The following is a 27,967-nucleotide window of genomic DNA, read 5'->3' as shown; positions in this document are numbered from 1 at the left end:
GTGTGGAAAATTCTCAATAAAAAAAAGTTCTTATGATTGACAGCCATGTTTTCACATGCTCAATACACTGTAAATCAAAAATATCTTTATTCCTAAAAGTTTTATACCTTAAGTATCTATTCTTGCTTGATTTATCATTTAGAGTAGAGATTAAAGCATAAACCGCTGCCCTATAGTTGGAAGGTCATTTTGGAAGAACTGTCATGGCGGATGGTGCAATTTTTAGAGTTTGATTTTCAAGTGGAGTGATTTTTCTTAGGAATAACTTGACCCCCCTTTTTTATTGGCTTAAAAGGTAATTTAAAGCTTGTTCTTTAAGAATATATATGGTTATAATAGCCTGCATTCGCTCGAAATGCCTTTAAATGTTGTTTTAAAATTATCATTTTACATTGAATTATATAGGGGAACACATTGGTGGTGTGTAACCTATAAAGCTGCACTCTCACAGATTGAACGTTTTGACAACTTTTTTTATGTTTTGTATTGGAACTAGCCAATGTATGCGAAAAACTATGGAAACCAGTAATACAAGACTGCTGACAAAAAATAACATCGCAGATTTTTATATTTAAGTTCCAAAATTGATGTTTTATGCATTTTTCTTAAACCGTTAGTAACGGTTTAAGCCATTAAACATTAATTATCGGACGGAAATATGAAAAACTACGATCTGATTTTTGTCAGCAATCTTTTATCATTGGTTTTTAAGAGGTTTACGCAAAAAATTGCTCTTTCCAAGACAAAAAATAAACAAGTTGTAAAAACGGTAATTCTGTGAGAGTGCAGCTTTAAGATTTTAATCATGTATTCTAACAATTACTTATTCACCGATAATAATATTAAACTTTTCATGAGTGTTGCTTATAAAGAGATTACTTAATCATACGGACCCAATTTCTGAGAAATTCTCGAAACTTTTTAAGTCCCTTTTAACAGGATAAAACAAGGAGCTTCCGGTCTAATATCATAATTTAGTTTAAACATATTTATTTTACAACGATTGTGAAACAAGTTATTACAACATTATATTAATCACTCTCGTTGGCACGATTTAACGTGAGAGTGTGGTATTGTGTTGTGGGGGAAACCGGAGAACACGGAGAAAACCCACTTGTCCGGCTTGGTGACGACAAACCAAACTCACATGCGCCCGGGTCGCCTAGGTGAGAAGCGAGTGCGCTAACCACTGCGCTAACCGGACAACCAAATATCATAATTTCTGATTGATCCCTGAACGGAATTTCTGGCTTGGTATTATAGCTGATGATGTATCACAAAACGGAGCTTCCGGTCTAATATCATGATTTCTGCTTGATTCCTGTACGGAATAACGATTCACATAATAGCATATGTCATAAACTTCTAAGGGCCTTAGAAGTTTATGACATATGTTATTACGATTCACATGTGTGCAACGCTGGCTCTGCCTTAGTAAGGGCAAGTTGGAAACCGTGTTTATCGTTATTATGACACAGTCCTATAGAAAATCAAAGCATACAGTAACACGTTATGTTGCTAATGTCTACTCTTTTTGGGAAATGTTTCCGCTTCCATAAGTTATTGAAACGGGTTTTTTTACACAGATCCTACGTTTAATTATGGATTAGTTTATGCGATGGTGGACATTTACTTTAACAAGGTGTCATTGAAACGCTTTTAAAATGACAAGGCTGGGACGGAAAAAAGTTGTGAACTAATGCTGTATTAACCAAAGTATGAACAGTTGATTTATCGTTTAAGCCTTGTTTTTGGAATGTATTATGCACCAGTCAATTGTAAACACGCCCCCCCCCCCCCCAGGTCCGGGGATTAGCGGGGACTTTGACTTTCGGTCCAGCCAACCCCGGTTCAAATTCCCGTCCGGGGACGAACAGATGGTAAAATCCCCGCCAAATGCCCCCGCACCCCAGAGACCCTAGGTAAGGCTCATTCCCCGCTATATTTAAAGCGAAGACAAAACCACCGCATTCACCCGGCACTGCGGGGCCACCTGAAAGGTAAAAACACGGCCCATTTCCCCGGCTATCCCCGGTATACCCCCGGATCTGCGGGGGGGGGGGGGTACAATTGACTGGTGCATTAATGCCTTAAGATGATCATTTATTGACACTTCCATTAACTTAATGAATAGTGATCATATATCTCCATGGAAGAAAGCACTGGCTTGCACAAATACAACTTAACTGCCAATAATTACAAGGTTGAGACATCCGCCATTGGTGGTGCACCTTTCAGTTATTCTAAACTCTAAAGTGAGAACCATACAATATTTACTACTATTATTTGGAAAGAAAAATTGATTGATTCGCACATTTGTTGAAATCGCTCCCCATTGTTTGATTGTAGTGATAATTGACCAGCCGCCAGTTGTCAATTAAACAATCAGTTGACTAATAATGCGATTATTTTGTAAACAAGAAAGACCATTGATGCAATGCATCAAATAGCGCCATGAATGAGTTTATTTTGTTAACAATTGCCTACGGAAATGAAGCAAAAACGTAACATTAATAATGAAATATATGTTCTACATTCTTTTATCGGTTTAAATAAACACCTCTTGTACCAGGTCCAACTCCGTTATGAAAGTAACTTTAAATATTAACAGTTGTATTTCATGAAAAAAATATATATTATTTAAGTGAAACAACACTTGAACTGAATATAATTTTTCATACAATATTATATCCGGTGAAACCATATTAAAGATCACAAGCAACTCTATCACGTCTCCAACATAAATGACGCAACGCTATTTGTCCAGGACTGGTCACGCGGTGACCCCATTTTTTCCATATTGGGTCACCAAATTTATATCGTACCAAAATGACGTCAATTTTCCGATTCCGGTGACTATTCCGATGAATAAATGAAACATTTAAACATGTTAAGGGCTTGTCGACGTGATATCTACATTACTAACCCCGTAACTTAAAATGTCCGTCGCTAGTGTGCACGTTCCGTTAATACGAAATAATATCATTTTATCTAAACGTTAACATATGGACAACTTTGCCAAGGTCTATACACTTAAATTGGCTACCTCTAAAAGCATTCCTATGAAATTTGGATCGAATTTCCACATCAGAGTTGGAAATACGCAAAAAAGTGCTATCATTTCTCAAACATCAACGACGCGTTTAACAGTTATGTTAATTGATGCAACCAAACTTAAAGTCATAGGTTTGTGCAAGTGGAGTGACAGTTTCAATGACAAGGCCACTCGCATATGTCTCAGATAAATGTCTTGGAATTGTTTTTGCTTGTTTAATTCTAACGTTATGAACACATATATTATAGCTATTTCATTTGTGAAACCAACGAAAAAAGATGTTTCACGAAGTGTTATAACTCTTTAAACCAACAATGAATATTGAAATTTCATTGAATTACGACAGTTTGTTTTTTTTCCTCCTGTTGTACAGAACGGGTCCAATTCGATACTAGCATTGATTAAGATACCGTAAAACTGCGCCGTTCGAACAGGGGGTCGTTCGAAAACTGGCGGTCCCTCGAGGTCGGAGCTTGGTCCCAAACATATTTCCTTCTATTTTTATATAAATTATACTGACGCTGCATCGAAACTCAAATACTTGAAGAGAGTGTTAAGCCCAATATGACCAATAAATAGCAAGGAAGCAATCACGGTTCATTTCTAATAAAGGGAGATAACAACGCCACTGTTTAAAGAGCGCAGTGTTGAAGAGTTATCTCCCTCAGTATGGTCTCAATCCTCTCGTAACATTTTTAAATGAGCCACCTGACGATCATATGTTTACTAGACTGTTTGGTAAATAACATGCCCTAAGACAGTATCAAATATTTGTATAATTTTTTAACAGGTGGTCATGATTTTTTTTGGTAAATATCGGAACTGTGTACTTAAAAAAACGTTGTGGAGTCATTCTAAAAGGTTTATTTACAATACTTGTATAAATACACTCGTGTAGTCGCACGACGTAGGCAAACCATCTTAACAATACTGGTCACTGCAGATATACCGTGAATGACCCAAGATAATTGTCAAAAAAACTGTTGAGACTTTATCACATGGCCATGACAGAGTGTGTTAAACTATCCTACATTGCTGACCTGACGTTTGTGACCTTGACAATGCATTCTGTCTAACCAAAATTGTGAGATTATATTTCATCAATCAGCCACTTGCTGCAGTCATTCAGTTCTTGACCAACAATGCGCTGTATTTACAAAAAAGAAGCAACTTACATTTCAGTAACATATAATAGAAACACAGTAGATTAACGTCAAAGCTTTACTTAATATATATAACTTTTCATAGAAAAACAACAAGCAAATTGCTTTTACCAGACGTGTAATTGTAAACTTAGCCGGCATGGTACCATATACAATGAATATGAATATAACAGTATTCCTGAGACATACAGAGCCAGTTACAGTACCCTACAAAATGATATTCAGCTGTGACTCGAATCGCCCACGAAAAACCAGAGATAAAAACATAATGAAAAAATTCGCTCTGGAAACGTGTACTCATTTGTCCCTTTCTGCCGGTGAAAGGTTACGAATTACAATGTCGGGCCTCATCTACTGAATGTCTTAACAAAACCAATGAAAAATAATTTCAACAAATAAACATGATCAATTTCACATAAGACAAATCAATAACATTTTATAAAATATTTCTTGGAAAATTCGATATGAACGGTATGCAATCGTCAGGTAGAATGACCAAATTATCCAATATAATACTGCACGAAAATCTCGTGCATAAACCAATCAATATAAACCAGTACCGCATTAGACAATTTTTACTTCGCTATTCTACGAAACGCTCGTAAATACACGTCTAAGCTTTACTTAATATATATAACTTTTCATAGAAAAACAACAAGCAAATTGCTTTTACCAGACGTGTAATTGTAGAAAATAAAAAGAACGGGCTGGGTGCGTTTATGATATAAGATTTACAAGTCCAAAGATTTACAAGTCCAAAGATCGAGACACTTCCAGTCTCTTCTCAACAGAATCGGCAATATATCCATCTTTACTAGACTCGCATTTCCAGCGACCATGTCTCATCAGACAACGATCAGAGACTCCAGAATTTGCTGCCACTGTGGCACCACCTGAACGTAATGAATGCAAACCAAGCTCTAAGTTTCCTGCAACTTCTTTAAGCCTACTGACTAAACATTCTCGAGCTCTAGTGTAACTCAGCGGTTTGTCTTTGTATATCAATTTACAACTAGAATGAGATCGAAAACATGGTCGAAACAAATATTTATCTAAAGATGTATTTTGCTCGGATAAATTAAGATATTTCTGTAACAAAATGTACAAGCAACAGAGCTTCCTTTTGATATCAAAACTTCTTTACCAAATCTATATTGGTCTGTTTTACTCTTTCTCAAACTCAAAGAAAAATATGAATCAAAAAGCTTAACATCGTTACATCGCAAATTACTTAATTCATCATAACGTAAAAATCCAGCAAAAGACAAAACAATCATACACAAATCTCTTACAAGCATATCATTGTCGTTCAAATGGTTGTTGCACAATTGTATCAACATTTCTGACGTAACTGGCTCTTTTTTAACTGTAGGTTTTGAACAGCAACGTTTAGCAGTCTCTAAAAGGTTGTTTTTTTTATAAACATATTATCCGTAGGATCTGAATAGTTGCACAAATTATGCGCCCACTTAATAGCGTATACTGTTGCGGAAATTACACTGGCGGAAAGTCTTCGGTCAATTAAATCAGTCACATATAAAGCTACATATATTGGAGATGCTGGTAAAGCCGAACCGCCCTTCGGCATGATAAATTGTTCCCACTTTTTAAAATATGAATGGTATTTCACATTGGTATTGTCACTTTTACTCCCCGTAATCATGGTGGCCATCTTCTTCGGTAATTCCCCAAACTGGCTGCTGTCTACGTCACCACCGACAACTTCCGCCTCTATGGCCTGCTCGATGCGCAGCCCTGGAGATAGAACACATAAATCAGAATCTGCACTTTAATGCTACAAAACCGAACTTAAGCGGTCTGCCATCAAATACGCCGTTCTTGCCCCGACCTGGCTTCGTTAGTATTCCTGGCTGAAAAAAATCTAATATCATTCACAAAGTGAACGCGATCCTAGTCACCTGCAAAAATCAATGGCCAAAAAGGCGCGCTACGCCATGTGGGCATAATTAATGTACATGGACATTTCTCTTTTTCAATCTTTCGAATACATTTACATATCAATGCGGGTGACGGAACAAGCCAGCTATTTCCAATGGACCAATCCTGTACAAACGCATCAACACCGGACGTACCTGGACACCAATACCTGGAATTAAAACATGCGCACTTTGCGTTATAATCTGTAGCGAACCTATCGCATGTGTGTGGACCCCATGAAGCGTCCAATGACCTGAAAATCAAATCACAAACTGACCAATCGTCGCAATCGCCATTTCTGCTCAATTCGTCTGCCTGAACATTATCAGAACGTGGTATCCACATGGACACGATATTGATATCATTTTCTAAACAAAAATCATTTAGTGACAAAGCAATTTCTTGCAAGTAAGGCTTTTTACTACCGTTAGCAATGATCTGAACAACATTTTTATTGTCTGTGTTTACCATTACAGTGTTGCCTTCCAGCAAAGTGGATTCACTACGTACCACTCGGTGAATTGCCTCCAGCTCACGCCATGTAGAGCTCAAAAGAGCTTCCTCTACTGACCACGAACCCATTACCGTACTATCATCACAACCCTCAAGGTAACCACCGTAACCGGTAGAGCTAGCATCACAGTATACCTGAACACAGTCAGCTACTTTTGCTACTGCTAAACTAGAGCAATTTTCGGTTCTCAAATATTCCTTCCAGAATACAAGCTCATCTAGAGCTTTACTCGTCACTATGACAGGAGCATACCAGCTCGCCCTAGACAATATACAGTCATACAAGGACCTTGTCCGCAGCCTAACCGCTGAGCCAACAGCGCTTTTCATCGACAATATCTGACCAACAATCTGTGCTAATCTACGGGCCGGAACTAAAACGCCTCCCGCGACAACCCTACTTATAATTTCGCTCAGGCTCTTTAGAGCTCGTTCGATTCTATCCTCAGTAACATAAATCTCACCTGATCTCATATTCCAGCTATAACCCAGCCAAACAAGCGACAAGCATGGATCCCAGTGGGATTTTTCGTGAGCAATCAAAAAACTGAACTTTTCTAAATCTGATTTTACAAACTCACTAAGGGCTTTAGACCAGACATTTCGAAAATATATAACCTGCAGTGCTAAGCCCAAAAGCTAAAACATTGTAAACAAAGTAACGGACTTTTCCATTGAAGTACCATGAAAACCCCAAAAACGTTTTGTGGTCCTCAAAAATTTGAATATGATGGTATGCTGATTTTAAATCAAACGTAAAAATAAAATCTCCCTTTCGAAACATTGTCTTTGCAATTTCTTGGTTTTCAAAACAAAATTTGAATTTGTATAAATGCTTATTGATATGTCTGCAGTCCAATACAAGACGTGCCTTACCAGTTCTGCCAAACGCTACCGTCAGCGGGTTCACCACGTGCGGGACGTCAGTCACCTCACTAATGCACTGTTTAGCTAAAAGCTTACCTATCTCCTCATTGACAAAAGGCACGTTATCACGTGCGGACCTATTATTATTCAGTACTACTGTTTCTGGCATTTCCTTAAAAGGTATCTTATAACCATTTTTGACGACGTCTAAAATGTGAGAATTTGCCCCAGCTTCAACCCAATGTGAATAACACGATTTTAACCTACCAACTGGGCTTTCAGCACTTACTTGTACAATTTCCTTGTCGTCTCCTTTACTCAAATTTGAACTACCAAAACTGTTATTTGATCTATCGACATCGCCTATAGCGTTTAGAGAGCATAGCGAATGGCTACTTATCTGTTTGTTGTTATCCGGTATCGCTGCCTGCGCCACCCCGGGACCCGCCGTCACGTGGTCGCATCGCCAATGGCCGGGTTTGCCGCACTGGAAACAAGAGCCTGGACGCCTGGTCGGGAACGGGACTGGATACGCTGATGACGCAGTAGAAGATACTGTATACGGCGCGAACCGCCTAGACTTCGCGCGACGCTCATCTTTGAACTTCCGGTCGGCCTTCAGCTGAGCTTTGTATATCTTCTTCTCATCGTCAGAGTCTTCGGCGAGAGGATGCGCCTCGTACTCTTGTACAACCTTCCAACCGTGCTCAGAACTGTCTGCTAATTTTATCAACTTTTGTCTATGTTTATGTTATATGTCTAAGTCCATACCTTCCACAATTTTCCCCGTGCCTTCGCGATAGCGTCATCCGGTTGAGCTGCGGTAACGTCCTGTAGACTGGAGCCCGCTTCATGCAGCTTGTCGAGCACGTGCGCGTTGGCCTTGAACTGTGCTTCATTGCCTTTCCTCTTGAATACATAGTTATTGTTCGCTGACAAAGTATTCTGAATTTGCGAACTCAATTCCCTTTGCGTTGAATTTAAACGTTGCTCAAATGAAGATAATTTATAGTCAATAAGTTTTTCAATGTTCGATAAAAGCACGTTTTCCGAATCCATGCCGGCAAAATGAACATGTACAAAATTCGATATGAACGGTATGCAATCGTCAGGTAGAATGACCAAATTATCCAATATAATACTGCACGAAAATCTCGTGCATAAACCAATCAATATAAACCAGTACCGCATTAGACAATTTTTACTTCGCTATTCTACGAAACGCTCGTAAATACACTTAAATTCTTCCCTGATGTACGCTACATGTTTCGGCATTATTAACATGAATTGTTATGGTTGTCCGGTTAGCGCAGTGGTTAGCGCACTCGCTTCTCACCAAGGCGACGCGGGTTCGATTCCCGACCTGGGCACATGTGCGTTTGGTAAGTGGTCACCAAGCCGGACAAGTGGGTTTTTCCGGGTACTCCGGTATCCCCCACAACACAAGACCACACTCTCGCGCAACATCGTGCCAACGAGAGTGACTTAGTATAAGCTAACATAGCTTCATTCACAATCGTTGTAAAATACATAATGGTGAAAGTAACATGAATTTATTGTTTCCTGATTGTATATGAATGACGACTCCAGTTTGAAGGTCCAACATTATCGTGCAAGTTAACTGCATTAGTCAGATAATGTGACCCTTCGCATAAATGTGAACACAATATTTAAACGGTACTTCGTGCAGTATTTCCTTCGTAACGGATAGTTATATTTGAGTATATGTTTTAAGTTATCAAACATTAAGAGGCTTTTTCTTTTATTAATTTCAGTACTTCGAATAGAGGTTCTCTATTAATCTTGTCCATGAAATTTGTTAGTAAGCTCTCCAAAGCCTCTCTTACTAACAAATTTCATGAACTCGTTTAATAAAATCTTATATTAACTGACAACTCGTGTCAGATCCTATATATATTACGCAATTCTTAAGTTCCTATATGACAAAGTCGATACAAGGTTCACTTCTTTGAGTTAACTTTTCTTGGAGCAATACTGATTAAAGCTACTACTAATTAGTGTATCTTTAAAACATATCCAAGGGGACTGTTTTAAAACATGTTAACTAACGAGCTCTTTTAAAACCATTGTTAGTGATCGAGGTCTTTTTAAAAAAATTGTTAACAATATATCTCTGTTTAAACAATTGTTAACTATAGAGCATCTTTGAACGTCTGATTATGTTTTAGTTTTGTTACAAACATTTTGTTCACATTTCATATGAACCTTTGTTTACCGATGTCAAACTTGGAAGGAACACGAACATCCATTTTTTGTATTTTATTGTCCATGGCGATAACGAATTGATTCAATACTTTCGGTGTATGTGATATGTAATACAATTAAATATAAATAGTCAAAGTCAAAGTAACAAAATAGATTTAAATAAAAATGGATTGAATACAATTAAGAAGTCATAAGAAGTCATAAGAACACAATCCCATTTGACTAAAATGATTTGGAATATGTTATGTTACACACATCATGCATTTATATATTTATTTATCCTTTATTAGGTATAATGTTTTACTTCCATATAACATTCAACCTCACACACGTTCAAAATGTAGTATACAACCTCACACACGTTCACAATGTGGTATACCACCTCACACACGTTCACAATATTGTATAAAACCTCACACACGTTCACAATGTGATATACAACCTCACACACGTTCACAATGTAGCATACAACCTCACACACGTTCACAATATTGTATACAACCTCACACACGTTCACAATATTGTATACAACCTTACACACGTTCACAATATTGTATACAACCTCACACACGTTCACAATATTGTATACAACCTCACACACGTTCACAATATTGTATACAACCTCACACACGTTCAAAATATTGTATACAACCTCATACACGTTCACAATGTAGTATACAACCTCAAACACGTTCACAATATTGTATACAACCTCACACACGTTCGCAATATTGTATACAACTTCACATACGTTCACAATGTAGTATACAACCTCACACACGTTCACAATGTGGTATGCAACCTCACACACGTTCCCAATATTGTATACAACCTCACACACGTTCACAATGTGTTATACAACCTCACACACGCTCCAAATATTGTATACAACCTCACACACGTTCACAATGTAGTATACAACCTCACACACGTTCACAATGTGGTATACAACCTCACACACGTTTGCAATGGTGTATACAACCTCACGTATGTTAACAATGTAGTTAACAACCCATGCATGTTCACAATGTAGTTAACAACCTCACACATGTTCACAATGTAGTATACAACCTCACACACGTTCACAATGTAGTTAACAACCTCACGCATGTTCACAATGTGGTATACAACCTCCTCACGTATGTTAACAATGTAGTATACAACCTCACGTATGTTAACAATGTAGTATACAACCTCACGTATGTTAACAATGTAACACGTTCACAATATTGTATACAACCTCACACACGTTCGCAATATTGTATACAACCTCACATACGTTCACAATGTTGTATACAACCTCACACACGTTCACAATGTGGTATGCAACCTCACACACGTTCACAATGTGGTATGCAACCTCACACACGTTCCCAATATTGTATACAACCTCACACACGTTCACAATGTAGTATACAACCTCACGTATGTTAACAATGTAGTATACAACCTCATACACGTTCACAATGTAGTATACAAAATCACACACGATCATAATGTGGTATGCAACCTCACACACGCTCCCAATATTGTATAAAACTTCACACACGTTCACAATGTGGTATACAACCTCACACACTTTCACAATGTAGTTAACAACCTCACGCATGTTAACAATGTGGTATACAACCTCACGCATGTTAACAATGTAGTATACAACCTCACGTATGTTAACAATGTAGTATACAACCTCACGCATTGTCACAATGTACTATACAACCTCACGTATGTTAACAATGTGGTTAACAACCTCACGCATGGTCACAATGTAGTTATCAACCTCAAGCATGTTCACAATGTAGTTAGCAACCTCACGCATGTTCACAATGTAGTATATAACCTCACACACGTTCACAATGTGGTATGCAACCTCACACACGTTCACAATGTGGTATGCAACCTCACACACGTTCCCAATATTGTATACAACCTCACACACGTTCACAATGTGGTATACAACGTCACGTATGTTCACAATGTAGTATACAACCTCACACACGTTCACAATGTAGTATACAACCTCACACACGTTCACAATGTGGTATACAACGTCACGTATGTTCACAATGTAGTATACAACCTCACGTATGTTCACAATGTACTATACAACCTCACGCATGTTCACAATGTAGTAGAAAACCTCACGCATGTTCACAATGTAGTATTCTAGGTGATTTCTGAATCAAGACCTCTGTAGTTAACGTACTCGATATGTGAAGATTTTACAAATTGGATATACTGAAAATCACTTTGTTCTTGCGTAACCGTACTAATCTTAAGATGTTCTTCAATCACGGGATATAAGATCGTTCATTGATCTTCGGATAAAATGTGCACATGAACAAAACATACGGCGTTTCAATCAAAAGATTCCAGTATGAGCAGTAATATTAATAAAAACATGAAGAAGTACATGAATCTCTTACACACGTAATTGCGCTATATAAACTAGAGCTACAGTTCCGTTCCGTTTATCAAATGATTATGATTAAATCTAATGGGTCATTTCACTTAGATGTTTTTGAACATCAACTGATTGTTGATATAAATCTTCATTTACACATGAGCATGTGTATTTTTTTACACTTTCACTTTGTTGCATTGGTTGTAGCACGTGGAGGCATTGCATTGCTGGCATTTGTAACCATGCAATATGTGCGCCTATTAAGATACATGGTTTTGCAGTGTATCTTTCATTGGGGAGTTTCAGTGGGAACTTGTTTACCACAACCCAATCAAAGTCACCATTCAGAATCGGCAACCTCTGTGACAAGTTTTGCCGTTGTGACCGTCGGTAGGCGAGTTTTTGGTTTTACTGATGGACGTAGAGAGGAAACAGTGTTCAGCGTGGAGCTTGCTCGGCTTGTCGGGATGCTGGTTATGTAAACTGATACCGGGGCATCACCAGTGTTTTGTTTGATGTGTGTATCTAGGCTACTCATTGGCTTTGTCTCTTTAGAACCAATAAACTCTGCTTCGAAAACCGGGAAGTCATCATCCTGAATTTGCATCTGTTCATTTATGTACTTTCTGTCTTTAGTGATAGGTATAAGTGCTGTCAGAAGTGCTTTCTGTTGCTTTCTGGCCTTTTCAAGTGTTTTCTCCAGTTCTTCACATTTCTCTTGAACGTCATTGGTTGACTGAATCACCTCGGTTTTCAGTTCAAGCTCAAGTTTCATGTCCGATTCAATAAGGTTAATTCTAAAATTTAATGTATCTATTTGACGTTGAATGGCAAACCGTTGAAGTTTGTTTCGTTCGTACAATGGCTTGATTTGCCGGTACGTTTTCTTGTCCTTTTGTTCGGCTGCCAATGTTAATTTCTCACCCAACTGGGCTCGTTCTGATTGTAGAACACCAAGTCTCTCCTCTAGTTGATCTTTGTTTCTTTTTAACAAATATATATTTTCTCCTAGATTGCTCGCCTTGTCTTCTCTCTGCAAAAGTGTGGACAGCATATTCGCCTGTTCATCTAGTTGCGTTTCACCTAGTTGTATTTCCTTCGATATAGAACTCAATCTCCTGTTCATTTGTTCCTCAAGAGAGGTAAGTTTGTTTAGCCTTTCATTAAGGTCTTTTGTTGTCTGGTCATCAAATTCAAGCCATCGTCTTGCAAGCCAAGCCGCCTTTTGGAATTTAATCAAAATGTCAGGAATCAGTCGCATTAAATTGTAACTTCCAGCTTCCTTGATTTTCAGGTGAAAAACTGATCGCTCGCTGTCCTGACAAGGCAAAACGGGATCAAGAGATTTCTCCTTGTCTAACAGCTGGTCTGTTCTATCCTTTAAATGACTAAGTCTTTGAGCAAGCTTTTCTATTTCAGAGGTATCGTAAAGGTTCTTTATGTCTTTGAATTCATGACTAAGAGCAATTAAAGCATTTCTAGTAACCATTTTCTTTCTCGCCTCCTGTGTTTGGTCCATGCTTGAGCGAGCGGACAGACTTGCTGATAGTCTATCACTATCTGTACAAAGAGCGGACATCCCACTAAGGGCACTAAAACTACTATCAAGACTTCGAAATGACATCACGCTAGACCTGTGTGTGGCGATCTCAACATCCTCAAAGCTATCTCTCTCCTGAATGTCATAGCCGATGTTGTAAAAGTATCTAAAGAGTGGTGAAAATATTCTATCGATGAAATTATCTCGCAGATGACGTAGATAGTCAAGGTACTGAAAGAACCAGGTGAAGTATGAGACTAGTTTGTGTTCCTCTGCTGTCTGTTCAACATGTCTGTGAAGTTTTTTGCATGATATAAGCTTCTTCAGATCCATAAAGCATTTTCTCAGATTGGCTAAGGTCTTGATCTTTCTGACGTCAACGACTGTTTTCTTGGCCAATGCGGTGAACATACGGTAAAGGACATCGACGTTGAACTGGTCAAAGGACATGTACACTTTGTCCTCAAATGAGCGGATCTGCTCGTAGAGAAAATGGCTCCTATACTTTGGTTCCATTTGCAGCAATCGGATCTGAAAATATATGGATTTTTGCTATTTTATTAACCATTGTAAAACGAGCAATGAACGAAAACTATTATATAGGCATTGAAAAACAATGTGTTTTATTTATAAAAGAAGGTAGACTACAAAATAAAGTAGCTATACTATTTAAGGAATCGAAATGAACACAGGAAAAAAACAAATAATCTTATGTGAGTTGAAACATCAAATGAATTTTAAATTGGAGTTAAATGATTGCTAATCCCTAACTTACGACAAAGAATACTGCTTAATAATAATCAATGAACTTAGTCAAAATGATGTTGAGACATGCTGGAGATTGTGTTCCCACCTAGTGAAGTTTTGCTTCGCTGAACGTTCCTAGGCGATACATTATACTTAACATTTTTTCAATGTTTACTCTGTAGTAATGTGTGATGTAATTGTCTGTTTGGACATGTTATTGTGTCTCTAAGCACGAATGTAGTGTGACATCTGATATTGACCCTGTAGTTGCTATTGTAAAATAATTAATGACTAGTGTCAATTCATTTAGTTTTCTAAACAATTAAGTCGGTATGCCTGGCGCAGCCATGCGCCATCTTATCGTTTAGAATATCAAATATAAACTTTTTCAGTGTTCAACAAGAAATGCGAGTGCGCATTCCCCTATATTAGCAGTGCGCATACGCATAACTCACATAAAAATGACTCAGTTGGGATTTTGCGGTTGATTTCTTTGCTAAATGGAAATTTGGCAGTCGTCTGCTGAATGCATTTTTTGTTGTAAGAGCTCCTCTAAATGACAACATGCGAATCTGTCTGGCGATGCCATTGGTGCAGGGCACACATCCCATTTGTGGACGATCCCATTGTGATGGCATGAGCCTTAACACTGAATCAACTTCGTAAACTTTTTTAAATTCCTCAAGTGTATTGTTAACGAATTTAGCATGTGAATGTAACACTATGTTCTCCTCCACATGTATTTATATTTTACAGTTTCAATAACATAAAAATATTCATATTTAGAAAATCTGTATTATTTTGTCATATTATTTTTGTCATGTACTTGTGACATGAGTGATGTTTAATAAACTTGGAAACTCGATTTTACAGTGCAGACATTTGCACTTATAAAAGTGTAAACGTGATCATTAAAAACCCGTCGGTATATAATTTGGATTCTTTCATCCACTTTTCAAATCTTAATTGGATCATAAATTCATAATGTTTTGTGCGCATAAAAAGATGAAGTTCATTTCCAATTAATGCGATGATTTATATCAATACAAGTTATCTTCTTTGGTTTTTTATCATCTCTATAAAAGCTTTTCAAAAGCTTATTGTTAAAGATATGATGATATTTCATTAATTTTGACGAAATCCAAAAAATCATCAATCTTAAAATGAACGTTGAAGCATATATTCGAATGAGATCTCCTTCAGCGGTTTGGTTTATTTACCAAATGAAAAGATAAGAATGGCTCTATTGTGGCAGTCGTTCCGTGTTTTATAATGAACAATAGTGTTAGACAGAACGGGTCTCATTTGTTGTCAAGCGGTCTACAGCGAATTGATATCAAATGATACTGCAAAAATCCAGTTTCAATGAAATTCAGTTTTTGCTATTTGAAAATAAAGAATATTATTTTATAACGATATGTAAACCACTTCACCAAAGAGGGTTGACGGTGAATCGTGTGCAATTGAACTTTTTGAATATTCATTGTTGAAATAATAATCTAGACACGTGGCAAAAGCACGCACAGACAACCTGCATTAAAGTTTGATGATTTAGCTTGTTTTTGTCGTGGAGTCGATATGTCGCCATCTTTGACGCTGTTCACACTGGAACATTTTTATCAAACTCACTTTTTTTTTAAAAAACATCAAAAAATCTTATAATTCCAAACCAAAACTTACAATGCCAGATATGTGATATTTTTCACAATTCTGGCACTTCTGTTTTTAGTTTGGAATTATAAGTTTATTTATTGTTTTATTTTATTTTTTAAATAATTTGAATTTATTAATCCGGTGCCAGTGGCTTTTAAGTAAAGGTTAATGGTTGTTAGTATAAACTTAAAAAATAAATTATTTGATGCGACGCAGGTGTATAGCGCATTGTTTGTGGAAGTCCATACTTAAAAGTTTTCAACATACTTTTATGTTAACTGCCCACTAGGTGGGCCAGCCACTGTTTATATATACCGGTTCACCTGATTGAAATTATTAAACGGCTGACTGCTGATTTACTAAAGTAAATATTTGTCAAATGTGAAAGTGGCGTCCTGTGCTCTCATATCATCTTACAATTAGAACTATCAAAATCGTTACCTGCAAAACGTCTCCCTTGTACGTAGAACTTCTCCTGCGATTCATGATTTCCTCCTGAATGTCACTGCAAACAAAAAACAATTACATTTTAAAGATATCTGAGGTAAAGATCATTGACCTATACGGTAGATGTTTTGTTGAGCTCAATATTGATTGGCGCCATACTTAAATGACATAATAATTTAAAAGCCTTTGCTTCCGTGATACGACATAGATTAAATTACAGAAAATGCTTTAACTTTAATGCAATTTTGTATCGAATGCTTTTAAACCTAAAACGTTAAAATATTGTCAAACTCTAGCACAACATAAATAAAATAAATATAAATTTTTACCGCTAAACAAAGTGATAATATTAGTATATAAAAAGGTGCCCACAATTTACGATATATGCGCAATGAATATTTAGAAGAATAAAACATTATTACAGTACGTATAAATCAGTGACCATTAATAGTAAACGAAATCTGTACAAACCATTTAATGTTTCACAATTACAGATTTTATTCCGATGGATTCAGCTACTTCAATATTATCAGATACACACTCATTTTTGTTTTCCGGGTAATGAAGAATTAAGACCTTAAATACTATTTATGGTTTTAAAGTCATGTGATAGACATGCAGAATTGCTATTGAACAGCAACATCCTGAAATCTGACTTGTTTTCAGTTTTGACAAATACATCAGTGGCATTTCCGTCAACGTTCAATACATCGATAGCGATTTGTATGCGGGATGTTCAGAGAACAAAAGATGTAAATGTGCGTCAACAAGTTGAATGTTCGTAAACAAGTGAAATGTGTGCTCTGGCGACATAACGTTTTAAGGACAAAGTTTAATGCATATTGTATTGATTCATATAAAATTATTATTTATTTAAAACATTCTAAAATGCATTTATCATAACTTCTTCACTAATGCATTTCTTTGATGGTATTTCAAATAATATTTTGTTTAAGTTTTCGAACATTCAGATCGTAAATACGAAAACAACCGGTGAATGTTTGACACAGATATTTCTGTTAAAAGTTTTTATTGATTGATTAAATAGAGATATTATTTTTAATATTTTTAATATATATTTCAAGTTGATTAAATAGAGATATTATTTTTAATATTTTTAATATATATTTCAAGTTGACATTTCCTTCTTTAAACTCTTTTCCTTTATAAAAAAAATAAGATATTGTGGTCCATAGACATTGCATCATCATATCTTTCCGCCCAAAGGGTAACATGTATCTTTATCTTACGTTGAAACCTTTTATTCTTTTTTTATGATATGTCTTAAAAGGATTTAGAATGATATTTAATTGTATGTGATCATAATGCACCATTCAATTGTAAACACGCCCCCCACCCCCCACCACAGGTCCGTGGAATATCGGGGACTTTCTGTCCAGGCAACCCCGGCTAAAATCCCCGCCCTGCGGGGATGAACAGATGGTAAAATCCCCATCAAATGCCCCCGCACCCCAGGGACCCTAGGTAAGGCCCATTCCCCGCTATATTAAAGCGAAGACAAAACCACCGCATTCACCCGGCACTGCGGGGCCACCTGAAAGGTAAAAACACGGCCCATTTCCCCGGCTATCACCGGTATACCCCCGGACCTGGGGAGGGGGGGGGGCGTGGTTACAATTGACTGGTGCATAACGTCCTTTCAGAATGACGTCGTTGTAATTATGCTACAGCCATAAACATGCCGATGTTTGTTTTGTTAGTTCGAGCGGGCAAATCTTTTCAAACAGTGAAATATATCAAATTGATTTGTTCTTAGCTTAAAACAGGGAAATATTACTTTATTTTCATGAGCCTCTATAAACCACAGGAAGGATCTGGCTATAACGTTGATTGACAAAGAACGTATTGGCCTTGTTTCGTTGTCTTAAAGACCCTTGACCACGAGCTTTTCAGCCTTACTTTATTTACTTAAAGATCACTGACCATGTGTCAGCCTTAACTTATTTACTTAAAGGTCATTGACCAAGAGCTTGTCAGCCTTACTTCATTTGCTTAAGGACCCTTGGCCACCAGCTAGGCAGCCTTACTTTATTCACTTATAGGTCATTGACCAAGTGTCAGCCTTAATTCATTTACTTAAAGATCATTGACCAAGAGCGTGTCAGCTTTACTTCATTTACTTAAAGACCCTTGACCAGAGCGTGTCAGCATTACTTCATTTGCTTAAAGGCTATTGACCAAGAGCGTGTTACCTTTACTTCATTTACTTATGGGTCATTGACCACGATCATGCCAGCTTTACTTCATTAATTAAAAAATCATTGACCACAAGCATGTCAGCCTTACTTCATTTACTTAAATACCCTTGACCAGAGCGTGTCAGCCTTACTTTATTTGCTTAAAGGCTATTGACCAAGAGCGTGTCGACCTTACTTCATTTACTTAAAGGTCATTGACCACGATCGTGCCAGCCTTACTTCATTAAATAAAAGACCATTGACCACAAGCATGTCAGCCTTACTTCATTTACTTAAAGACCCTTGACTTAGAGCGTGTCAGCCTTACTCCATTCACTTCAAGACCCTTGACTTAGAGCGTGTCAGCCTTAATTCATTAACTTAACGACCCTTGACTCAGAGCGTGTCAGCCTTACTTCATTAATTTAACCATCCTTGACTTGCGTGTCAGCCTTACTTCATTTGCTTAAAGACAATTGACCACGATCATGTCAGCCGCACTTCATTTACTTAAAGGTCATTAACCACGAGCGTGTCAGCCGCACTTCAATTACCTAAAGGTCATTAACCACGATCATGTCAGCCGCACTTCATTTACTTAAAGGTCATTAACAACGAGCATGTCAGCCGCACTTAATTAACTTAAAGGTCATTAACCACGAACATGTCAGCCGCACTTCATTTACTTAATGGTCATTGACCAAGAGCATGTTAGCCGCACTTCATTTACCTAAAGGTCATTGACCACGAGCGTGTCACACGCACTTCATTATAGTCAAGGTCATTGACCACGAGCGTGTCACACGCACTTCATTTACATAAAGGTCATTGACCACGAGCGTGTCAGCCGCACTTCATTTACTTAAAGGTTATTTACCACGAGCGTGTCAGCCGCACTTCATTTACTTAAAGGTCATTAACCACGAGCATGTCAGCCGCACTTCATTTACTTAAAGGTCATTAACCACGAGCATGTCAGCCGCACTTCATTTACTTCTTGACAAAGTGCTTATCCGTCTTATTTCATTTGATTATAGGCCCTTGTAAAAGTGCTTATCCGTCTTATTTCATTTGATTATAGGCCCTTGTAAAAGTGCTTATCCGTCTTATTTCATTTGATTATAGGCCCTTGACAAAGGGATTATTAGCCTCACTTTATTTGATTTAAGGCACTTGACAGAGAGATAATAAGCCCTCCTAAGATTGACACAAGTTCTGGTTACTTACCAAGACACGGAACCATAGTGATTCATACTAGGTTCCGTATTCACTTAAGTGTTGAGTTTGATTTTGATACTCAAGAGAGGCGAATATCAAAAGATTATAAAGTATCTATAATAAAAATATTCGGCAAACGATGTTAAATGTTTTTGAAGTGAATCTTTTTTATTATTATTGCTCTTCAAATCGCAATTGAACGACGAACATCAGATTTGAAGCTTTGAGTCTTAATAAGTCTAAATCTTAAACTCAGGACATTACTGAACATAAACTGAGGTAATACAACTTTAATCATAATCGAGCTAAACTAATTTAGTACCAAACGCAATTTCTTCATGTAACATAGGTTATGAAAAGAAACCATGCATGTAAATTTAACATGTCAACAAAAGAACAATAAATCATTAATACGGTCGGACTTTACCGTGCCTTTAAAGTATGTATTACTGATGGAAATAAAGGCTTTCCTTTCTGAAGTGCGTTATTGTCGTCCAATAGATGACTAGTCGTTTAGTTGCCATTACAGGCTATATGAGTTCTTTAGCAATTCAATTAACGCACACGTAAAGAGCTTAAATTCTTCAAATGCTGTAAATGATCAATCATAGATTTTCAATAAGACTCATTAATATTTTCTTTTTTCAGATGTCACAGCGGGTCGTTTTCGGCATTTCAAAGATCTTTAAGAAATTTATGAAGAAATACTCTGATGACGGTAATATATTAATTCGACCAAATAAACTGTTTACTTGTAAAGACTACATGATTAAACTGAATAGTGCTTCGGCAAGGCAGGGGTCCTTATGACTTCTTCAAATGGGAAATTTAGTGTAAATTGAATGGAAAAAGGTCTCTAAAAGTATGTGTTCTTTTTAACCTATATAAATACTTTAAAAAAAGTACAAGCCTTCTTATAAAGTGCCAACTTAGGTAATACGTTTTTAATTCGGTCGTAAATATGTTTTCAATATTCTAAACTTAACGATGCTCAACAAGCCATATATCAACCGTTTTATAAACATTAATCAAAATCTATTATAAAGATTTTGTCAAAATACGTTTATTTAGACATGTCTTATTTTAAATCATCGCTTATGGCAAACTTTGTTATAGTAGTTTTTTTTTAAAAAGAGCATGTTGAAATACTTTATACTTTACTTTCGTAGTGGTCAAATTTGCATACAAATATATGTGTTTATCCAAGTAACGACATATGACAAACTGCCACATGATATGGACATTTGCTTTAAGTAATGAAAGCAAAGCATATGACAAACTGCCACATGATATGGACATTTGCTTTAAGTAATGAAGGCAAAGCATATGACAAACTGCCACATGATATGGACATTTGCTTTAAGTAATGAAGGCAAAGCATATGACAAACTGCCACATGATATGGACATTTGCTTTAAGTAATGAAGGCAAAGCATATGACAAACTGCCACATGATATGGACATTTGCTTTAAGTAATGAAGGCAAAGCATATGACAAACTGCCACATGATATGGACATTTGCTTTAAGTAATGAAAGCAAAGCATATGACAAACTGCCACATGATATGGACATTTGCTTTAAGTAATGAAGGCAAAGCGTATGACAAATGAACAGGATTTTCAGACTTTTATTCCCGTTAATTATAGCAAATTGATGAAGTTCATAAAGTTGAATAAAACATTTTCATTTAGTCAATACAATACAATACAATACAATACAATACAATACAATACAATACAATACAATACAATACAATACAATGCAATGCAATGCAATGCAATGCAATGCAATGCAATGCAATACAATACAATACAATACAATACAATGCAATGCAATGCAATTCAATGCAATACAATACAATACAATACAATACAATACAATACAATACAATACAATACAATACAATACAATACAATACAATACAATGCAATACATTACATTATACCAAACAATACAATACAATACAATACAATGCAATGCAATGCAATACAATGCAATGCAATGCAATACAATACAATACAATACAATACAATGCAATACAAGGCTGTTTATTTCTGTGACCTCCTAGTATACTAGCTTTGCCAAGAGTACCAACTTTACGTTTTAATGATTTAAATCAATACTTATATTTTGATATTAAAAATTAGAAAGCTAAATCACAGAGACTTGAATGTACGATGCAGATCACAACAGCTGTCCCTGGCTTACTGTTAATAGTTTCCTGTGGCTTCAGCTGGGTAAAATTGTATAACCCTAGTGGATTTCACATTTTATAGAATGTTGAAATGTCGTCGACCAATCATGATTAATAGTTGTATTGTGTCCCATGACGTGATAAGCAGTCCATAAAATGTTGTATTTTTTTCATTTTCAGGATCAAGACTGATTTTACCAAGCTGAGGCCACAGGCAACTATTAAAAGTAAGCCAGGGGCAGCTGTTGGGATCTGCATCATACATTCAAGTCTCTGTGAGCTAGATGATATAAAATGAGCTTTATGTATTTGATATTTCCATAGAGTATATAAGCATAAGAAATTTATCGTGTATGTTCATTGTGTAACGAACATCGCGGTTTCTAAATATTTAATCTGAACTGACAATATATAATACCAAGTTGACTTGTAGTGCTAAAAATTGGAAATAATTTATTCTAAGGGCATTATAATACAAAAGTTGATTGTTGAAATTCATATATTTACAAAGTAATAGATAAATCGACTCCGTCATGTACACTCATAGACGCAACAGTGCGCATGGTATACTGAACCACATTTTTTGATATACGGTAAAATAACACACCTTAATTGAATTCCCTATACATTTGCATTATTCACAAGCGTCAAATACCACGATTTAAAGCAATTTTCAAATGCTAAATGTCTTTCAAATGACAAAACCTATCTGTTTTTAATGATATGAGATTTTAATCGCTTGAAATGTCGGTGAATGGTATAATGGAAGGAAGCGGTAAGTTAACAATTATTGTTTTGTCCACAGTCGTTTGATAGGAATGAACTCTTGCTTTGGTGCCATATGACCTGTGAACAATTTATTGACATTTCATCAAATATAAAAAATATTCTTCAGGTTTATCCAAGGGGTCGCTCCTATCAACTATCTGGCATGTTTAACAATGTCAGAAAATCTCGAACTGCCTTAATATTTGAAAGTAAAACAACTCCCTAATGTTATCCAAACAAATCTCACCACAGCGATCCGGATGCACAATTTAACACGTACTATTGTTAAATCAATAAATTAAATATTGCTATTATATGTTTTTCTTAATTGTAACATATAACAATACCAACCCATTTTCTGTTGTGCAAATTATTTTCGGAAGAAATCCACTTCCTCTATGCTTCAATGTTCTCATTTCCTTTATAATTCCGTACCCTGACTTTCTTGTGTGACACTTTACAAGAACTTGAAAATATTTATTTCTACTGATCTTGATGATATCTGAGACTACTTAAAGTGCTCATGTTTCTGATGATGTCTCCAAAGTTCACCAAGGGTTCATTGACGTCAACTTATCACACAACCGGTTTGCTTCAAATGAAAACATTGCTAATGCTTCATTAGGCTAATTTCAATGAAATTTAATAAGATGATCTGCCGCTTTAGAATGAGTCAAATGTTTGTGTACTCTTACATTAATCTGTTTATCTATTGAATTTCGGATCCAGCTAGAAATTGAATAGCATTTTGTGGCTTAATCAAATAAAATGAACATGCGAACTTTAGAGCATTCATGCGAACTTCTAAATACAGGCTTTTGAAAACAGTGAAATGATGCAGACAATATTGAAGATAACATATGTTAAAAGTGCTGTAGGTCATTAAAAGGTTAATCAAAAAGCCTGTGTAAGGCTAAAAATGTTAAAAAAATAAATTTGCGATCGCAAAGAGATAATATTCACGAATGTTCCAAAGTGATATACCCTTAACACGTGTTTGAAATCATCCATTGATTATTTTCGCACAATGTTTAAGGATGTTTCCTTCGTTTTCATCTGTACAGTATCTCTCATATGGGAAGGCTAACAATGAGTTCAGTAACTAGAATGTTGATAATGTGCACGGCTACAAACTAGTTATTGAACGTTGTCCATGACAATATTGTTGACAAAACAATGACATCACCACCTAACCACGTAATCGAAGAGCTCGCGAATGTATTCGTTAAATTGACACGACTTACTCGAAATCAATACATACATAATATAACAAATATATATTTTGAGTGATAAACCTTTAATTACTTACTAAATTACGTATTTAAGGAAGTATTAATTATTGATAACAAGAGTGTCACCGTGCATTTACTAGCTGAAAACACAAATATAATAAATGATTGGTAAGTGCTAAAAGTTTTACTGTGATCTACTATCGCCCCATAAGGTAGAAATACCCCGTTTTCTGCACATATCCTTCAAATCAAACTCCTTCATAAGAACCATTGTTTTCAAGAGCTATTCATCCTTTTTGATATATTAAACCAATTGTATTAATTGTGGTAAATCCTATTTGGGAGTAATAGTGCATCTTTAAGTCGGCTGTTGGTGCTGTTATTATTATTAAAGCTTTGGGAGCAATTAACAACCCATTTATAGAAAAGTAATGGATACGCAACACAAACCTAACAATAAATCAAAATTACCATTGCTACAAAAGTTTAATTATTTTGTCCTAATTCATTATGATAACTTTGTATGGATGTCATTTAGTCGCATGTGTTCGATTACTAGTATTTTCGGTGCGTACGATTTTGTTTCCATTGGTTATAGAAATGGACTCAAGTTATAATTAAAACGGAAGGCGGCCAGCATTTATTATTGATGATAAGCACCTTAAAATACCTACGAAAACGATCATGAAAACAAACTATAATAAGAGCGCCTAGGAGCGAACGCCAAACGAACGTCTGTTTTTTGTTTGTTGTTTTTTGGTAGAGACAGGGACATAGTTGGACAATTATTAACATCAGGGTAGAGAGCCTTGTGTCGTTGATGTAGATGTGCGTATTTTCATTGGCAAACATATGTTCGAAGTTTTATTTTCAAATCCCAAATCATTATGGCCAAGATTAAAATGTGTGCACGACGCCGACGCTGGCGATGACGCCGACGAAACACCCAGGCTATACAATACCTCAACCTTTTTTTTTTAGGAAAGAGTCGACCACAAAGTGGCATTACATTTTTAGGACATCTCAATTTCGATGACGCCGAGAATAAATTATTGTTAAAATATAATGTTTTTATGTAATCATAAATTATTTCTTATTTATTAAATTCGACAATAATTGCCACACTTGTGTCCTGCACTGAATACCATTAATGAATTAATCAAATTAAATTAAATTCAACAAAGTTACATACCCAGTACTTTTAGATTTTCTTTTTGTCGCCATTATTGATTCAGCTGGTCCTCAGTGCAAACGATGTATGTTCCTCTCTTCTACCTCAATGGCTGATCTTAGATTTGTTTAATCCAAACGTTTCCAAAGATCTTAACTAGTTATCTTGCAATTCCGCGCTTCCGCCTTATAATTTATGTCACAATAATAGCGGCTGTGAGTGAAACTCACTTTGATTCCACGACTTATGAAAGTTTTATAATAGCCGTTGTAAGGGAACCACGGGCACTTGGTTTGTGTATATAAGTATAGCACGCACAGTAAATCACAGTCCGTTGGTAATGGGTTTTTAATAAATTGCGCACTTTTAATGTTAATTGAATGTTTAACGAAAATCTATTAAGTGTTTTGTACATCGCTGAAAGGAAATTATATTGACAAAAGTCTATTAGAACATATCACACTGTGAAGATAGAAATTCCTTTTTGAGTGATGGAACATTATTACCGATATGCAAATAATTATCATACATATTTTAACATTACAAGTCGATTTTGAATTCAACAAAGGGTTAGTGTCAAAAAGGCCGCACGAAATGGATGTATGATGGCTAAGTGGAATAATGCCTTTTGTGAAGGCAAACATTTGTAATGGAGTTCTTTTATATAAGAGATGTTATATTGAACAATAAACTTTCCATTTTGACAGTTTAAAGCTTGAGTTTACTGTGAGCAAAATTCATTCAAACATTTGGTATATACTTTTGATAATTTAAAATCAAAGCCGTGAGATTATACAACTGCAATAACTAACTTGTCTTAAATATAGTTAAAACACCAACAAATATGACAAATATTTCTTTAAATAAATTATAGCAAGTCCATTGTACTATTAGTTAAACTCAAGAATATAACAAATAAGCAATAAATTCCAACACAAGAGTCGCCTGACAGGCTACATACCACTAAATAAATGTACTATACCTTCCATAGCCAATTTCTATCAATATTACACTGATTTCTACTTCTTTACGATCCCTAACGACAAAGAAGGATATTTAAAAAAAGATGTTAAAATGGTATATCTGCGAGAGTGCAGCTTTAATTCGGAAATAAAATGTTTTCAAAGTCAAAGTTTGCTGACAAACTAGTGTCTATTTATACCATTCAGAGATTGCGCAAGTGTCGGTGCGAACGACATTGGCTTTAGATCAGCAGCTGCAATTGTAGAGGGGGGAAATGGAGAGCCAGGAGGAAAGCCACTTGTCAGATCTGATGAACGTTCAGTACTCATATTCCGTCAGTTTATAACAAATAGACGAAACAACGCAATAACTCAATCCGTAAAAGAAAGCATTAATTACATACTTGTCTTTGTTTCAGCTTCTTCAATCAGAACGTAAAATAGCTGCTGAGAAATGCGTCAAAACGTGCTCTTGTTTACAAACAAACGCGCAAACTTACATCGACGTATCCAATGCGCATGCGCAGAATTGCTTTGCGCATGCTCAAAAATTGAAAGGAGTTATTGACCTCCGGGCCTTTGATTATACGCCTCGAAATCGACAAAATACATTATTTCTTTACACGTTTTGCCAATTAAGTAAGAGAAAAACATTTTCACAAAAGATAAATCGAAATCATTCTAACAGTGGTCAAAATAGTATCATTCTCTAATTCTAAATTTTCAACAACACTTTTCTGTTCATACACCTACAATCGAAAGGCTAAAATCAATCATTTCCGTCACCAGTACGATCTCATAAACCAATCACTAAAAAAGGCTCGCTCTGTGGAGCGAGCCTAATAATTAGTTGAACGCAGCTAGTTGTACTCGAAACATTGACGAAATCTGGTGAAGTTGGGCAAAAAATCTAAACAAAAAAGTAGATCAGGTAGATCCAACATGTTCAGCCTGTTTTTAAGACACCAGTGAGCTTCTAAACATATACTGATGAAAAGTATCCAATGGTCGAAATGGAATAACCCTGGTTTGATTAACTGTCATGTGTTTATTAAAAGTAAAAAAACGGCTTGAGAATAAGAGTGCTTGTAATTTGCCCTGCCTATGAAAACTGAGGTTGATAAACACTAGAGGGGTTGTTTAACACTTAAGCTGTTGTTCAATACCAGAAAGATTGTTCAGCACTAGAGAGGTTGTTGAACACTAGAGAGGTTGTTTAACACTTCAGCTGTTGTTCAACACCAGAAAGGTTGTTCAGCACTAGAGAGGTTGTTGAACACTAGAGAGGTTGTTCAACAGTAGAGAGGTTGTTGAACACTAGAGAGGCTGTTGAACACTAGACTAGAGAGGTTGTTGAACACTAGAGAGGTTGTTCAACAGTTGAGAGGTTGTTGAACACTAGAGAGGTTGTTCAACAGTTGAGAGGTTGTTCAACACTAGAGAGGTTGTTCAAAAGTTGAGAGGTTGTTCAACACTAGAGAGGTTGTTCAACACTAGAGAGGTTGTTCAACACTAGCGAGGTTGTTCAACACTAGAGAGTTTGTTTAACACTAGAAAGGTTGTTTAACACTTGAACTGTTGTTGAACACTAGAGAGGTTGTTAAACACTAGAAAGGTTGTTGAACACAAGAGATGTTGCTAAACACCAGAGAGGTTGTTTAACACTTGA

General features: G+C 36.2%; 1 protein-coding gene and 1 pseudogene across 4 annotated transcripts; both read right to left on the bottom strand.

Annotated features, from left to right (window-relative positions):
- Window positions 1-7,258: 7,258 nt before the first annotated feature.
- LOC128235465 (uncharacterized) lies at window positions 7,259-8,595 on the bottom strand (annotated as a pseudogene).
- A 1,275-nt stretch (window positions 8,596-9,870) lies between these two features.
- On the bottom strand, window positions 9,871-25,609 carry LOC128236022 (uncharacterized). 4 transcript variants are annotated; one of them, XR_008261223.1, is made up of 4 exons: window positions 23,285-23,418; window positions 16,548-16,611; window positions 11,633-14,237; window positions 9,871-11,182 (listed from the first exon to the last, which is right to left on the bottom strand). XR_008261223.1 is itself a non-coding variant. In XM_052950833.1 (3 exons), exons 1-3 carry the CDS (start codon window positions 25,387-25,389, stop codon window positions 12,504-12,506), a joined length of 1,830 nt encoding a protein of 609 aa, XP_052806793.1. In that variant the 5' UTR covers window positions 25,390-25,609; the 3' UTR covers window positions 9,871-12,503. The 4 variants fall into 4 exon arrangements, 3 of the variants coding, with proteins under 3 accessions (XP_052806793.1, XP_052806779.1, XP_052806803.1); XM_052950833.1 differs by lacking the exon at window positions 23,285-23,418 and adding an exon at window positions 25,358-25,609 and having other exon boundaries at window positions 9,871-14,237; XM_052950819.1 differs by having other exon boundaries at window positions 9,871-14,237.
- Between the last annotated feature and the right edge of the window lie 2,358 nt (window positions 25,610-27,967).

Source organism: Mya arenaria, chromosome 1 (genome assembly GCF_026914265.1).
Source record: "Mya arenaria isolate MELC-2E11 chromosome 1, ASM2691426v1".
NCBI classification, from domain to species: Eukaryota; Metazoa; Mollusca; class Bivalvia; order Myida; family Myidae; genus Mya; species Mya arenaria.
This window is presented reverse-complemented; position numbering and strand designations above follow the sequence as displayed.